This window comes from Motacilla alba, chromosome 19 (genome assembly GCF_015832195.1).
Source record: "Motacilla alba alba isolate MOTALB_02 chromosome 19, Motacilla_alba_V1.0_pri, whole genome shotgun sequence".
NCBI classification, from domain to species: Eukaryota; Metazoa; Chordata; class Aves; order Passeriformes; family Motacillidae; genus Motacilla; species Motacilla alba.
The window spans coordinates 1,216,817-1,231,387 of NC_052034.1; the positions used below are offsets into that span (position 1 = coordinate 1,216,817).

Sequence of the window (14,571 nt, forward strand, 5' to 3'; positions counted from 1 at the left end):
GGGGAGAGCAGGGCAGGCTGCTAAGGGTGCTGTGGGTGCTACACATCCCTGCGTGGGGAGAAAGCTTCCTCTGATTTCGAGTTAAAAATCAGGCTGAGGAAGCCTTTCTGGATGGCAAATACCACACAGAACTCTGGAGAGCAGCCTCTGCAGCAGCGGGGCTGGGCTGGGACTGTCCCTGGACCTCACCTTGCTCGGAGAAGCCCTGGGTGGGGTGTTTGCTCCCACAGGTGCCCTGGCTGCCTCATTAAAATGCTGGAAAATGCCATGGCATGTCAAATGAAGCTCTCGGAAGATACTTTTTCTCTCCAGTTGCTGTCGGGCACGTGGTGTTTGCATCTGATGCAGTTGTTATGGGACAAAGAAACCAGCAGAGCCATGACAAAGTTCATTTATGACCAAAACAGTTTTACAGGGCTGAGTGATTATTTTACAGTTCAAAGCTGCTTATAAGGGAATTCCTTGCACGTGAGGATCCACGGGTTGTCACGAGGGTTTGGCATTGTCTTTTTATCACTGTGGGAGGAAGGGAGCCCATGTGATTGCTTTTAATTAATGACCAATCACAGTCCAGCAATTCAGATCGTTTTTGGTTAGTTATAAGATTTTATTATTTATTTTATTTTATTCTTGTTTCATTTTCTGATTTTTTTTCATTTTTAGTATAATTTTAATATAACATTTTAAATATAATATATATCACAATACAATAAACCAGCCTTCTGAAACATAAAGTCAAGACTTCATGCCTCTTGCCCATCCTAACTGCCCCGAATGCCACCCCGGTGTGTCTGCGATGGTTCCTGCAGCTCCCTGCCCTGCCCTGGGCTCCCCGCAGCAGCCCATGAATCCCGTGAATCCCGCAGCATCCTTTCCCCTGCTGCAGCCCCGAGGGAGAGGAGCAGCCCAGGCAGAATGGGAGCGCTGGGGGAGCCACCAGCACCGGCAGGGAGAGGTCTCTGAGCCCCCCGACTTTATTTCTCTGACCCAGAGAGGAAACTTAAAAGTGTTAAAACTCAAATGTGCCCTAGAGTTGTCCTCTCCCAGTGTAGGTGCAATGCAGGGCCATGGAAAACCAAAGCCTCAGGCAAATTTACGCTGTCTTCTAATTCAAGGAACTTTGATTTTACTTTTCTACTCAGCAAAACGAATCCTCCTCTCTGTAATTAATATGCTGCTCAAATGGATTCTTAATTACAGATAAATCACAAATCTACATACTCAACTGTTTTGCTTTTCAAGTAATAAAACAGATCATTTGTCTTCCTCAGATGAACAGAGCCCAACCAGCACACCATTTCCCCCTTTATGAAGAACTCATTTGCCTTAGAAAGAAAGTCTTTAAAAAAACATTGCAAGGATTTCTTGAATAGGGGATCAAAGCTCCCACACTGCTGGAAACCATTTTTTGCTAAACAAGATGTGAGTAAAAGGGGAAAAAGTAAAAGTTTTTTGGTAGTGGTTGGGATTACAACACCCTTGGGAGGGACGGGGACGTGGGGTCAAGAAGTGGTGACCAGGTTAGCAACACAGGGAACAGAAGGGCAGGACAAAGGAACAGAAAGTGGAAACGGACAGCTGAATGAGGACGCATGTTTCTGTGCTGCAACAGAATGGATGCTACATCAATTCATACTGAGAGCTGAGGGCCGCGGGCCTGTTAATGGATCGGGGGACACAGCAGGGCTCAGAGGTCAGCAGTGCCTCAGCCGGGCTAATTGACCCTCGTTTGCATGCAGGGATGGTGATGGAGCACGGGCAGGCCGTGGGGGGCACGCTGTCCTGCCATCCCTGCCGACACCTGTGGGACAGAGGGACAGAGGGACACACACACACGTTGGCCTGGCTGGGTTTCTGCAGACAGAGGGACACACACACACGTTGGCCTGGCTGGGTTTCTGCAGACAGAGGGACACACACACACACATGTTGGCCTGGCTGGGTTTCTGCAGACAGAGGGACACACACACACGTTGGCCTGGCTGGGTTTCTGCAGACAGAGGGACACACACACACGTTGGCCTGGCTGGGTTTCTGCAGGAGCCCACGGCAGCAGGGACTCGGACCTGCCTGTGCCCATGGTGGAATAAATGCACCCACCTGGCCTGCTTTGCCATCCCATGGGGTTTTATTTCAGCTCCCTGCCTGGGGCACAGCCCGGTGACCTGCCCCGTGGCACACCTCACCTGAGCTGCTCTGCAGCATGCCAGGATCTGCACCCACCTGGCCTGCTTTGCCATCCGATGGGGTTTTAAGATGCTGTGCCACTGGCACAGCCCGGTGACCTGCCCCGTGGCACACCTCACCTGAGCTGCTCTGCACCACCCCGGATCCCTGAGCCCTGCAGGGACGGGGCCGTGTCAGGCACAGGAGAGCACCCGGCCATTCCCCAGCCACCTGTACCTGCTGTGCTCCTGCGAGGATCACCAGTGACACCAGGGCCCCGCATCCCGTGGGCATGCTGCCAGCAGCTCCAGGCAGAGCAGGCGCTGCTTTGCTCCCCTGCCGTGGCTGTCCCCAGCCCCGGTGTCACGGACAGCCAGGCCAGGGGGCTCAGGGAACGCACGAGGGCTGCCATGAAGGCCCCATGGATCCCCCCTGGCCTGGCACAGGAGGATGTTTCCTCTTTGCCATGGTGCAGCTGGAGTGGGAGCCCCTGAGGAGGCTCTGTGCTCTCCCTCGCGGGTTTGGGTCAGGGACAGGGGACAAAGCGAGGCGTCCTTTGCCTTGTGGGGTTCCTGCTGCTGGCACCTGAGGGAGGCCCTTGTCTGCAAGGCTTTAGGCACCGTGCTCAGAGCAGGAGAGTGACGAGAGCTGCAGAGGGTGGTCAGGGATCACAGAATCACCAGGTTGGAAAAGACCTTCAAGGTCATCAACTCCAACCCAGCCCTAACACCTCAACTAAACCCTGGCACCCGGTGCCACATGCAGGCTGTGTTAAACACACCCAGGGGTGGTGACTCCACCACCTCCTGGTCCCCAGGAATTCCCAAAACTCCCACAAATTCACAGAATTCACAGAATCACCAGGTTGAAAGAGACCCTAAAGGTCATCGAGTCCAACCCAGCCCTAGCACCTCAACTCAACCCTGGCCCCCAGTGCCACACGCAGGCTGTGTTAAACACACCCAGGGGTGGGGACTCCAGCACCTGCCCAGGCAGAACATTCCAGAGCTTTATCCCCCATTCTGTAAAATCTTACTTCCTAAACACAACAGGAACAGGCTGCCCAGGGAATGGCTGCCAGAGCTCCAGGAGCTTTGGGAGAGCGCTCTCAGGGATGCACAGGGTGGGATTTTTGGGGTGTCTGTGCAGGGCTGGGTGGTCCCTGAGGGTCCCAGCTCAGGATGTTCCACGGTCCCTCACTGCTGGCACAGGGCTCTCTGCCCTCAGAAGCTCCTCACCCTGACACAGAGAGAGAATATTCCCTGTTTCCTCACTCCTGCATCTGCCAGCAGCATCCCTTGGTGAGTGATGGATATTGGAGATGATTTATGGCTCTTTGTTACACAAATGCCCGCACATTCTTCCCCATCCTCTCGCAGCAACCATTAGTCGCTGCTCCCAGCAGAAAGCAGTGGGAACTGCACCCAGGATGCAGAGCTGGGTCTTTATTCACTGTAAATGCTCTGCTGGGGACACAAGAAAGGGAAATGTCACCGCTGGGGTGCTCTGGGTCCCTGGGTCTGGGAAGTTAAAGGTCTGGCAAAGCAAAAGTGCAAAAATCAGGCAGAGAAGGGCGGAGGGGAGGATCAGGTTTACCCAATTGTTCATCTCAAAGTTTGTTATTAAAGTAGTGAATGTTACAGGAGGAACAGCCATGTGTCTTAAAGCTCTTGGATTTCAGCAACATAAACCTTTAGCCCACGAGACTTTTATTACATTAAATAAGTTCTGTTGCTGCTAATTAAATTTCTGTTTGTTGTCCTTCATGAACAACCAGGGAAAATCTGCATTCTTTGATCTGATAGAGGGTACTAGATTCACCTGCATTATTGGATCTCACAGCTTACCGCAATGAATAAATACATTAATGAAATAAATTCTGATCTTAATCTGGGCAAGCTTTCTTGAACGCCCTGAGGAGCTCAGCCAGTTGCCAGGTTGCTCCTGCCACGGCCTCAAGCATTTCCTTCCTCGGGCACCTTGCGAGGCGGCATTGTATGAGTAGAAATCGAGGATTAGCAGAGTGGTCGCGCACAGGGCAGCGCCCGCACCCTCCTCTGCTCCCTGACAGGTTCCAGGCCCCCGGCGGGGCCACATGGAGGCAAGGGGGGAAGGAATTGTCCCTGGCCACCCCCGCGCTGTCGCGACAGCGTCGCCATGTCGCCGCGGCCTAGCGAGGCCTGCCCGCGCCGTTGCCATGGTAACGCGCCGCCGTGCCGCCCGTTGCCATGGCGCCGGCGCGCGGCCGGAAGTGCTCCCGCTTCCGGCGCGCGGGGGCTGCCGGGAGCGGGGCGGCATGGAGACCCACGAGCTGTTCCGCCGCCTGGGCGCCGGCGCTCGCTTCGACGTGCGGCGCTTCGGGCTCGACGCGCGGCGCTTCGGGGTGCGGGGACACCGAGGGGAGAGCTCGGGGAGCGGCCCGTGCGCGGGCCAGGCTCCGGAGCCGCGTTCTCCCCCGGCAGCGGCGGTGAGGAGCGCGGCCCGGCCGTGGCGTCTCAGCCTTCTCCCTGTTCTCCCGCAGGTGGTGAAAGGGAACCGCGGCAGCGTCCCGCTGGAGAGCCTCGACTTCTTCGGGAACAAGGAGGGAGCCCCTCAGGGGTCTTCAGCAGGGGCTGAAGAGGAGGTGGAGCAGCAGAAAGATGGAGCAGGGAAAAACGATGGGAAGAGGAAAAGAACGGCGGAAAGCAGTGAAGGGAAAAGAAAAAAGAAAAAGACACGAGGTATCTGTACACACCACACGTGTATCCCTGGCAGAACCATCAGAGAATCCCAGATTTGGGTTGGAAGGGACCTTACAGCCCATCCAGTTCCTTGGCTGGCCTGGCTCAGAGCTGATCCCATAACTGGGCCAGGATTCAGTGCTGAGAGCTGGGGATGTGGTTGCCATCCTTCTGGAGTCTTCATTAGTTTTATTGGGAATGAGAGAAAAAAGGTTCTGAGATTATTTTTTATTTTTTGTCTCCAAGTAACGCCTGCTTGTGTTTTACTAAAGGAAATTTCAATTTGTTTGCAACTTCCAGGAGCAGAATCAATGCCAGAGCTGTCAGAAAACAATGGAATAAAGTGGATGTCCTCTCTGGAAGCAAAATTTGAAGATGCAAAAGACAAAAAACCTACTGCAGAGAAGCTTGAACGCTTGAGGAGAGAAAAGGTGGGACCAGGGAGTTCTGATGCAGCAAGGGGTTCCTGGTGTTCTGTGGGTGTTTGATCCAAAAGTGGGGTTTATTTATGGTGATTCCTCACGGGAGGAGGGTGATGGAGTGTGGGGGAAAGACCCAGGAGAGGAATCCATACGTGGTGAGCTTTGTGGTGCAAATTCCAGAGGAGTTTGTCTCTTGCCTCGCAGGTCAATCGCTTCAGGCACCAGCACAGGATCAGCGTTCAGGGAACAGACCTCCCCGACCCCATTGCCACCTTCCAGCAGCTTCAGCAGGAGTACCAAGTCCACCCTAGAATCCTGGAGAATATCCGGGCTGCGGGCTTCCACGTCCCCACAGCCATCCAGATGCAGGCAATTCCTGTCATGCTGCACGTGAGTTCCCTGGGGCTCCAGGGGTCCCACAGGATCTGGGGCCGTGGCTGCCTCTGTGGCGCTTTCCGAGCTGGGTCAGCTTCCTCCAGATGGAAAGCTTGGCTTTTTCACTTTCCCTGGGGTGTTTTGGGTCAGTTTGCAGCATTGATGTTGATGGGAACGGAATTTTTACTCTTTTTTTTTTTCTTTTTATTTTGCTTGCTGAAATACAAGTGTGTTTTTTCTTACAGGGCCGGGAGCTTCTGGCTTCAGCTCCTACAGGGTCTGGGAAAACACTGGCATTTTGTATCCCTCTCTTAACACATCTGAAACAGCCCAGGAACAAAGGATTCAGGGCTCTGATCATATCCCCCACCCGAGAGCTCGCCAGCCAGGTGTGTGCCCAGGGAATCTCACCCTGATGGGCTGAGGTGTTTTCACTCTGCATCAGCAAAAGAGCAGCTTAGCAAATATTGCTTTCCTTTATTGCCCTCACGTATCAGAGAAAGCTAATTTAAATGTTTCTTTCAAGTCTTTTGGTTTGTGTGGAGTAGGTACATATCTATTATCTGAGTCTAATCTCAATGATTAGATTAGAGGCTCAAGATTCTTTGATCATATTTTGAACTGCCCAGTGCTCAGGTGTTCTTAAAACCTCCTTTCCTGCTTGAGAGTGCTGTGAGAGATTTATCTGTTTGTCCCAAACTTGGAATTTCAAGGGATAACTTTATAACAAAGCTGTGTTATTAAAATGAAATAAAAATGACACCTTTGGGCAGCTTTTATTCATGGGAAAGAGGCAGCCACATGTGGCAGTGATGTGAATAATGCCTGTTAGAGAGCTGCATTTTATTATGCTAAGGAAACCAGAGAGCTTTCTCTTTACTCTGAGATCAGGGTGAGGTTTGAAGCTCTAGCTTCAGGATTAGGTTGCTCAGAGCAGCCGTGGCTGCCCCTGGATCCCTGGCAGTGCCCAAGGCCAGGCTGGACAGGGCTGGGAGCAGCCTGGGACAGTGGGAGGTGTCCCTGCCGTGGCAGGGGGAGCTGGAAGAGCTTTAATGTCCCTCCCAACCCAAAGCATTCCATGAGTCCACGATGGCCAGCAGTTTTTTGGTTGGAAAAGCTCATCAGCTCAGGTTGGAAAGCCAATCTCTGCTGCCTTTTCAGACCCACCGGGAGCTGGTGAAGCTGGCAGAGGGCACAGGCTTCAGAATCCACATGATCCACAAGGCAGCTGAGGCAGCCAAGAAGTTTGGGCCCAAGTCTTCCAAGAAATTTGGTAACTGTTCTAATGACTGAAGTGCTTCTAAAAATTAAAAAGGGTCATTGACCTTTCTCTTTGGGCTGTGTGGTTTTAAAGAGATGGTCAGACAGTGGCAGGGAAGAAATGGGAAGTGAGCCTGACATGGACTCTGCTAAACTCTACCTCTGGCACATTGGGTTGGATCTGGTGCTTTTCAGGGCTCTGTTTGGTTTATTTTGTGTCTTTCTTTGACATTCTGCTTCTTTTCTTTTAATAGATATACTGGTTACTACTCCCAACAGACTCATTTATTTGCTGAAAGAAGATCCTCCAGCAATAGACTTGAGCAGGTAGGAGAGTCTGTTTGCAGTGTGCTTGGCCACTCAGCAGTGGCTCTCCTGAAATTCAAACCTCTTGTTCCTAGCGTGGAGTGGCTGGTGGTGGATGAGTCAGACAAGCTGTTTGAGGATGGCAAGTCAGGATTCAGGGACCAGCTGGGCACAATCTTCCTGGCATGCACCTCCCACCTGGCCAGGAGGGCCCTGTTCAGTGCTACCTTTGCCCACGACGTGGAGGAGTGGTGTAAGCTCAACCTGGACAACCTTGTGCTGGTGTCTGTTGGGGCAAGGTAGGTATTGTCTGCTTCTTTTTTTAAAAAAAATTTCCTGGGAAATTGTTTTCTCTGCATCGTCAGCCTGCTTGGTTGTGTGGCTGTTGTTAGTCAGCACTGCAGGTTGTTTGTCTCCAGAGAAAATTGTGTAGGCATGTAGATCTTTCTCTTGTGTTGAATAAAGTGTTCTTTTCCTTTGCCAATTACTTTATCATCAAATAAATATCAATCTTAGGAGTGTGCACTGGTGAAATAGGTTTTGTTGTGCAGTATTTCTCATCCACCAGCTTATATTTTAATGGGGGTTATATATACTACGTATATTTATTAATATATAAGTTTTTGTAAATGTATGTAAAAATACGGAAGTGTTTCTGTTGGATTTCTGGTTTCAGAAACTCTGCAGCAGAGACAGTAGAGCAAGAGCTGCTGTTTGTTGGATCTGAGACAGGAAAACTAACAGCAATGAGAGAGCTTGTTAAAAAGGTATTTTGGAGAGACTGAGCGTGTTCCTCTTCCTGTTCAACCGAGCTCTGGTCTGTCAGAGACTCCCACTTTCAAACACTTCTCTGGGACACATGTTAAACCATTGCCCAAATCTGCTGTGTCTCAGTTTCTGCAAGGAAAAGGACTTTGGAACCTGAGATAAACTTACTCTTTTGCAGGGTTTTGCTCCTCCAGTCCTTGTTTTTGTACAGTCTATTGAGAGGGCTAAAGAGCTTTTCCATGAGCTTATTTATGAAGGCATCAATGTGGATGTCATCCATGCAGACAAGACTCAGCAACAGGTAAGAGGATTTTATTTCTTTTCAAGAAATGCTTTAGAAAGAAAGGTAAAAGCAAGAGTGTTGGAATGCAACTCCAGGTAACCGTGGCAGCAAATTCCTGCAGGTTTTTGTTCAGAGGTTTAGTTTTATTCCTTAACATCATGACAGCTTTAAGGAAACAAGTTCACCTCCTTTCTCAGTTTGCTATGGCGGCTGTTTCCAAATATCTTTTCTGTTCTTTTCCTAGAGAGACAAAGTAGTGCAGAGTTTCAGAGCTGGGAAGATCTGGGTGCTGATCTGCTCGGCGTTACTGGCTCGAGGGATGGACTTCAAAGGTGTGAACATGGTCATCAATTATGATTTGCCAACGAGTGCAGTGGAATACATCCACAGGATAGGTGAGGCATGGCTCTCAAATCACCTCCTTTTCCCCGTTTCTGAGGTCTTTAATGTGGATGCATTTGTTTTTGTCAGCACTCTGAACCTCATTTAGATGTTTCAGACATAGCTGTGCTCTCATTCACTGGGAGCAGTGTTGGGGGGTGGCTGCTTGGTATATCCTTGGTCTGTGAACATGCATTGGGATAATGGGGCTGTGAGGAGGAATAAAGGGAGATGTCTGCAGTAAAATCTCTACTCTGCAAAATGTGTGCTTTGCAGGTCGCACTGGAAGAGCAGGACACAGAGGAAAGGCAGTCACTTTCTTTACAGAAGATGACAAACCTTTATTACGGAGGTAATATGTCTGGATGAATAATATCTTTATTTGTTGCTTTAAAAAGAAATCACCACAAAACAAAAGACCAACAACAAACCAGTCAGTTTGTTTGGTTTGCTGTTTTCCACAAAAAAATATTTATCGCTTGTGCAAGCACTGGAGTTGATCTCTTCCCTCCTCTCCTTCCCAGTATTGCCAACGTTATCCAGCGAGCTGGCTGTCCTGTGCCAGAATACATAAAACACCTGCCCAAACTGCAGAGGTATGTTCATTTGGGCACTTAACCAGTCTTTTAATCAGTGCTTTCTAATGACTTGTGGTAGTTTCTAGAACTAGGAACCCTAGTAATTTCACCTTTCTTCACTAAATGTTGTTTTCAGCAAACAAAAGAAGAAATTCATTAAGAAGCCTTTGACGAGAGAATCCATTTGCACCACCCCAAAGTGCTTCTTGAAAAAAGGCAAAAGAAAAATGTAAGTAGGTTTTGCTGAAGAGGAGGTGAGAGATGCTGTTTATCCAGAAACAGCCTGGAAAATTTAAGCAAAGTAACAGATAACTTGTTTGGATGAAGTACCCAGTCAGAATGATTTTAGTGACGAAGTTTTACCGTCAGTATCTGCTGGAGCTTGGATTAATGACAGCATTTTGCCTTGTGTGGTGCCACGTGTCAGGTGACAGCAGCCTGGATCTAAACCACTGGTTATGTTCAGGTCTCTTGATCTCCAATGTGTTTCTTGTAGGAAAACCACAAAGGAAAATACTAAGGGGAAGAAGAAAGGTAAAGAAGACAAAAATGGCAGTAAAATACAGACTGTTGCAGAAAGCTGAATTCAGGCTGGTCAGCTGGGGCTGACACCTCTGTCTGTGCTGGAGCAGAAGAATGAAGATGGCAGCGATGGTGAAGGGAGAAAAACGTTTCTCATGTTTCCTTTGGGGTGAAGGTGGAGGTTTCCATGCTAGAAAGTCTCTACTGCAATGCCAGAAGAGAATTCCTGGATGCTTCTTATAGAAGCTGGAGCATGGGCTCGTGCAGTGAATGCTGTGTATTGCTAAGAGTAGTTCAAAACCAGCATCAGTTTGTGTTACTTTCACACAGTTTTGTACTGCTCCTTGAAAATATTGTCTGCATTCAGATCACCCCCAATACATTTTTTAGACACTTCCAGGAGATTCAGAGACAAAAACCACACAATGTTTGCCCTCAGGTTTGATAAATGCAGCTGTCAGAGACCTCCCTGGACACTTCAGAAAAGCCAAAACAAGCCCACTTGTATGTGAAAGTAAAGCCTGCTCTACTGTTTTTCTTCTATAAAATTATTTTGAAATAAACAAATACTTTACATGTCCATTAATTTTGTACGATTTTATAACTGAGCCTAAAACTAGAATAACCAAGGTCATAAGATGCTAATTCAGAGATCTGTGTGTCTGTGCAGCCTCGGTGGAACAAGTCTGCAGGCAAAAAAGGCCCAGCTCTGTGTGTTTTCCCTCTCTTCATCTGCCCAGCGTGTTCTCAGCCGTCCCTGCTTTTGTCATCAGCATTCCAGTCAGGCAGGAATGGCTTCTTTGCAACTGCAATCCTTTAAGGTAGAATTTCTGGACAGGATTGTCTTGGTTTAATCCAGTTTGCATGGGGCAGCCACAGCACCCTCACAGGGAGGAATTTATTCCCAATATCCCATCTAACCCTCCCCGTGTCGCTGTGAATCCGTTGCCCCGTGTCCTGTCACTTTCAGGCTCTTGTCGCATGTCCCCAGGTGACCCCTGGGGGAGGTCGGGCGGAAAGGCAGCACTTGATTTTCATTTTTATGGAAAAGCGGTGGGGAAAAGTGGTGGTTTGAATGCTGGAAATGAACCGGAGGGGAAGCCGGGGCTACTCATCCCCATCCAGGCCGTTCCCCGCTAACCGCGGGGATGTGGGGCTGAGGAACCGAGGGGAGTGTGGAACCGAAGCATCGAGGGGATGTGGGGCTGTGAAACCGAGAACTCGCGGGGCCTTGGTTTGGTGGAGCAGAGGAATCGAGGGGATGTAGGGCTGTGGAACGGAGGAATGGAGCTGGGCTGTGGGGCTGTGGAACCGAGGGGATGTGGGGCTGTGGAACCGAGGGGATGTGGGGCTGTGGGGCTGTGGAACCGAGGGGATGTAGGGCTGTGGGGCTGTGGAACCGAGGGGATGTAGGGCTGTGGGGCTGTGGAACCGAGGGGATGTGGGGCTGTGGAACGGAGGAATGGAGTGGGGCTGTGGAACTGAGGGGCTGTGGGGCTGTGGAACCGAGGGGATGTAGGGCTGTGGGGCTGTGGAACCGAGGGGATGTGGGGCTGTGGAACTGAGGGGATGTTGGGCTGTGGCTCTGTGGGGCTGCGACACGAAGCAGCTGTGGGGCTGTGGAACACAGGAACCGAGGGGCCGAGGCTCTGTGCATCGCTGGCTCTGTGGGACACAGGAACCGAGGGGCCGTGGCTCTGTGGGGCCGTGGCTCTGTGGGACACAGGAACCGAGGGGCCGTGGCTCTGCGGGGCCGTGGCTCTGTGGGACACAGGAACCCAGGGGCCGTGGCTCTGCGGGGCCGTGGCTCTGTGGGACACAGGAACCCAGGGGCCGTGGAACGGAGGAGCGGCGGTGCCGGGGGCGGTGCCTGCCCGGGCCGGCCCCGGAAGCCGCCGCCGCCGCTCCGCTGACAGACGGCGGGGCCGAGCGCGAAGATGGCGCTGCGGCCCGGGCCCGGCGCGGGGGGCGCCGGCGGGGCGGGCGGCGGAGCGGCCGGGGCCGCCAGGTCGGTGGAGACCGGGAGCGGCGGGCGATGGGCTGTGGAGAGGGAGCGGACAAAGGAGGGGAGCGATGATGGGCAGTGAAGGGGACGCGGGGAGGGGCAGAGATGGGGGGCGATGAGGGGGCTGGGGGGGTGCAGGTGGGATGTGAGAGCAGGGGGGTCAGGGCCCGGCTGGGCTGTGCGCGGTTTCTGACGAGGTTATTGGGGTCCCAGGTTGGGCGTGCAGGGTCTCAGGTGTGGCACATCCTGGGTGGGATGCGGGGATCGCAGGTGTGCTACGGGGGTCCCAGGTGGGGTTCGTGGGATCTTGGCTGGGGGTCCCAGGTGGGGTTCGTGGGTTGTCAGGTGAGCTTTGTGGGGTCTGGGGTGGGGTGTGTGGGTCTCAGGTGTAGCACCTGTGATCCTGGATGGAGCACCGGGGGCCCAGGCAGGATGTGGTGGGGTCCTGGGTGGGGTGGGGAGGTCCCAGGTGTGTTGTTGGGAGTGCAGCCCCAGTAGCTCTGCGTGTTGCTGAGGTTTATTCTCATTTTGGGGGCCCAGCTGATCTCCCCCGTGTGTCCAGGCTTGGGCAGTTGAGCCCCGCTCCCCATCAGGCTCTGCAGCTGCAGTCTCAGGTATTGGGGTGGGAAGGATTTGGGGGTTCTGCCAGCCCCACTCGGTGCTGCCACAGTAAATGTCCTGTCACCGCTGGGCAGGTCTGTGGCCTCCTGGGACCCAGCCTCCCTGGGGACTTCCCTTTTCCCCTCCTTCTCACAAAGGGCACCTTGGCCACAGAGAGGACTGAGGAATCCTGTCAGGAGACAAAAAAACCAATGTCAAAAGAGATGTTGTTGTGTTTCTGGAAAGGCTGGAAAACTGGATTTCACCACCTTTGAAGACTCTAGTAATTTTTTTTTTCAATGTAGATTCTCTTCTGCTGTTTATCTCTTGTCCTACTTCCAGGGAGGCTGAGGAAATTTTGCATTTGACAATTAAGCTCATTGAGTTGTCTTGGATGTCCAAATCCCATGGTTTTGTCAGTGTTATTGGGAGTGTTATCATTATTGTCAGTTTCAGAAATAAAGCTTCTGAAAAATAAAAGGATTTACAAATCACCATTGCCCATTGATAGTATTTTGGTTTCTTTGAGGACAAAGTCTGGAGGTAGAGGAAGAGTTCTGTTCTGTGTCTGTGTGGGTTCTTTGCCTGATTTCACTTCAATTTTTGTGCATTTCTGCCATTCAAAAATACTCTTGACAGTCTGTTGCATGGAGTTGTACTGCTTGGGAATTAAGGGGTTTAAAAATCCACTTGTAGACGGGAAAACAAGTTCTGTGTGGTTTGGAGCTGTTACAGGGAAGTCTCAGTTCAGAAAAGGAGTTGCTGCTCCCCACGCTCCTGTGTTTTGGCTGAAGCTGTTGCTTGGTTGCTTTGGGGCTTCTTGGTGTTCTTTTTAAGCTCCGTATTTGAAATACTCATTTAGTGGGAAGGCACAGATTCCTAGTAGTGCTCTAAGGGGTCTGCTGCAGGGTGATCACTTGGTTCCCTTCCCCTCATTGTGGTTGAGCAGCGTACCCGAGGCTGTCTCACACAGGACTGTCCCTTTGCTGGCTCCCTCAGCCACGAGAACCAGCTGCTTTCCCTGATTGCTCTGGGCAATTCTGCATCTCCAAAAAAGCAGCTCAGTCAGAAATTCCCAGTGGTGGAGTGGTTTGTGGCCGTGCCAGTGTGCCTGGTGCTGGCAGTTGCACGCTGAGTCCTGGAGTGAATCCCTGGTGGATCTGGGCACGGACGGGGCTGTGCTGCCAGAGCTGTGCTGCTTTGGACCAGCTCCTCTTCCAGTGCCCTCTAATCAGCTGAGGGGTTTTTGGTTGATTGTTTCTTTTTATTTTTTTTCAGCAGAGACTTATAAATAAACCAGGAGCTCTGTAGAAAGGGATAAATATTTAATAGTTTGGCCTTTACTTGCTCCCAACAAGCAGTGGTACCTCGTGAGGCTTGTTCAGTTTACATTGCATTGGCTGGTTTGGAGAATTCTTGTTAATCAGGTTCCCCAACAGGAAGGGAAGCATGAAGCTTACAACACTTCTGCATGATTAGGAGCTCTTCAGAAATTACATTTAGTATTTCATCACTCTGACTAAAGCGAGTCTGTTTGTTTTCGTGTTGATTCTCTGTGCCGAGGAGTGGGTTAAAATGACTGGGTTGAGTTAGACAGACCTTGGCTGTGGTGAGAACCAAGCCCTGCACGTGTTTGGGGCTGAGCTGTGTGAGTCTGCAGAGTTCTTCAGAGGCAGAGCCCCAGATGGTGGGGTGGAGGATGGCAAGATGGACCACTGGAAGCGCAGGGGTGTGATGGCTGTGGAAGGAGAAATCAGCACACGGTGCTCAGGGCTGAAGGAGAACCCTCAGGATGATGAAGATCCTGAGCAGAGGATGAAGTGAAGAGCAAATGGGTTGTCTTGGTGACCGTGTGACCTGCTGCCTGTACAGTGAGGAGGTGCAATTTGCTCCTGGATAAATGCATAATTTAAATTCCTTATTTTATCTTAGTGCTCATATTACACGGCTCTTTTATATTTATGAACCAGGTTGGCTTTCAGGACTTCCTGCAGCCATTTCTGATGGCATTTTCTCTTGTACCCTTCGTCAGTTTCTTTTACATCCACCCTTGGAATTGAACATTGAATATCTATAAGTGTGTTTCTCTTCCACAGCACTTTGATGTAATAACTGCCTGGGACACTGAGTGAGGTTCTTGTTTGGGAAATTGCTGCTGACGTGGGTTTCTGCAAGTTGCTTGCAA

General features: G+C 51.1%; 2 protein-coding genes across 7 annotated transcripts in view; both read left to right on the forward strand.

Moving 5' to 3' along the window:
* Nucleotides 1–4,441: 4,441 nt before the first annotated feature.
* On the forward strand, nucleotides 4,442–10,426 carry DDX52 (DExD-box helicase 52). The gene is made up of 15 exons (XM_038157912.1): nucleotides 4,442–4,549; nucleotides 4,688–4,886; nucleotides 5,187–5,317; nucleotides 5,513–5,698; nucleotides 5,929–6,072; nucleotides 6,845–6,956; nucleotides 7,198–7,270; nucleotides 7,345–7,548; nucleotides 7,926–8,016; nucleotides 8,196–8,318; nucleotides 8,545–8,695; nucleotides 8,958–9,033; nucleotides 9,206–9,277; nucleotides 9,396–9,488; nucleotides 9,756–10,426. The coding sequence occupies exons 1-15, from the start codon at nucleotides 4,463–4,465 to the stop codon at nucleotides 9,841–9,843; spliced, it is 1,830 nt and encodes a 609-aa protein (XP_038013840.1). The 5' UTR covers nucleotides 4,442–4,462; the 3' UTR covers nucleotides 9,844–10,426.
* Nucleotides 10,427–11,710: 1,284 nt separating this feature from the next.
* Nucleotides 11,711–14,571, forward strand: part of SYNRG (synergin gamma) — a 35,724-nt gene continuing 32,863 nt past the window's right edge. For 5 of the 6 annotated variants that reach the window (XM_038158002.1, XM_038158003.1, XM_038158005.1 and 2 more), the window contains exon 1: nucleotides 11,711–11,789. In XM_038158002.1, the coding sequence (XP_038013930.1) occupies nucleotides 11,719–11,789 (71 nt within the window). In that variant the 5' untranslated portion in view covers nucleotides 11,711–11,718. Of the gene's footprint in view, nucleotides 11,790–12,259; nucleotides 12,401–14,571 lie in introns of those variants that run through there. The other variant, XM_038158004.1, reaches the window with a different exon arrangement.

What these genes read in the sequence shown, in the direction of transcription:
- DDX52 (XM_038157912.1), top strand. Translation starts at nt 4,463, where the DNA reads ATGGAGACCCACGAGCTGTTCCGCCGCCTGGGCGCCGGCGCTCGCTTC. An exon ending in TGAGAGAGCTTGTTAAAAAG is followed by an intron (nt 8,017 to 8,195) that starts GTATTTTGGAGA and finishes ACTCTTTTGCAG; the next exon opens with GGTTTTGCTCCTCCAGTCCT. An exon ending in CACCTGCCCAAACTGCAGAG is followed by an intron (nt 9,278 to 9,395) that starts GTATGTTCATTT and finishes TGTTGTTTTCAG; the next exon opens with CAAACAAAAGAAGAAATTCA.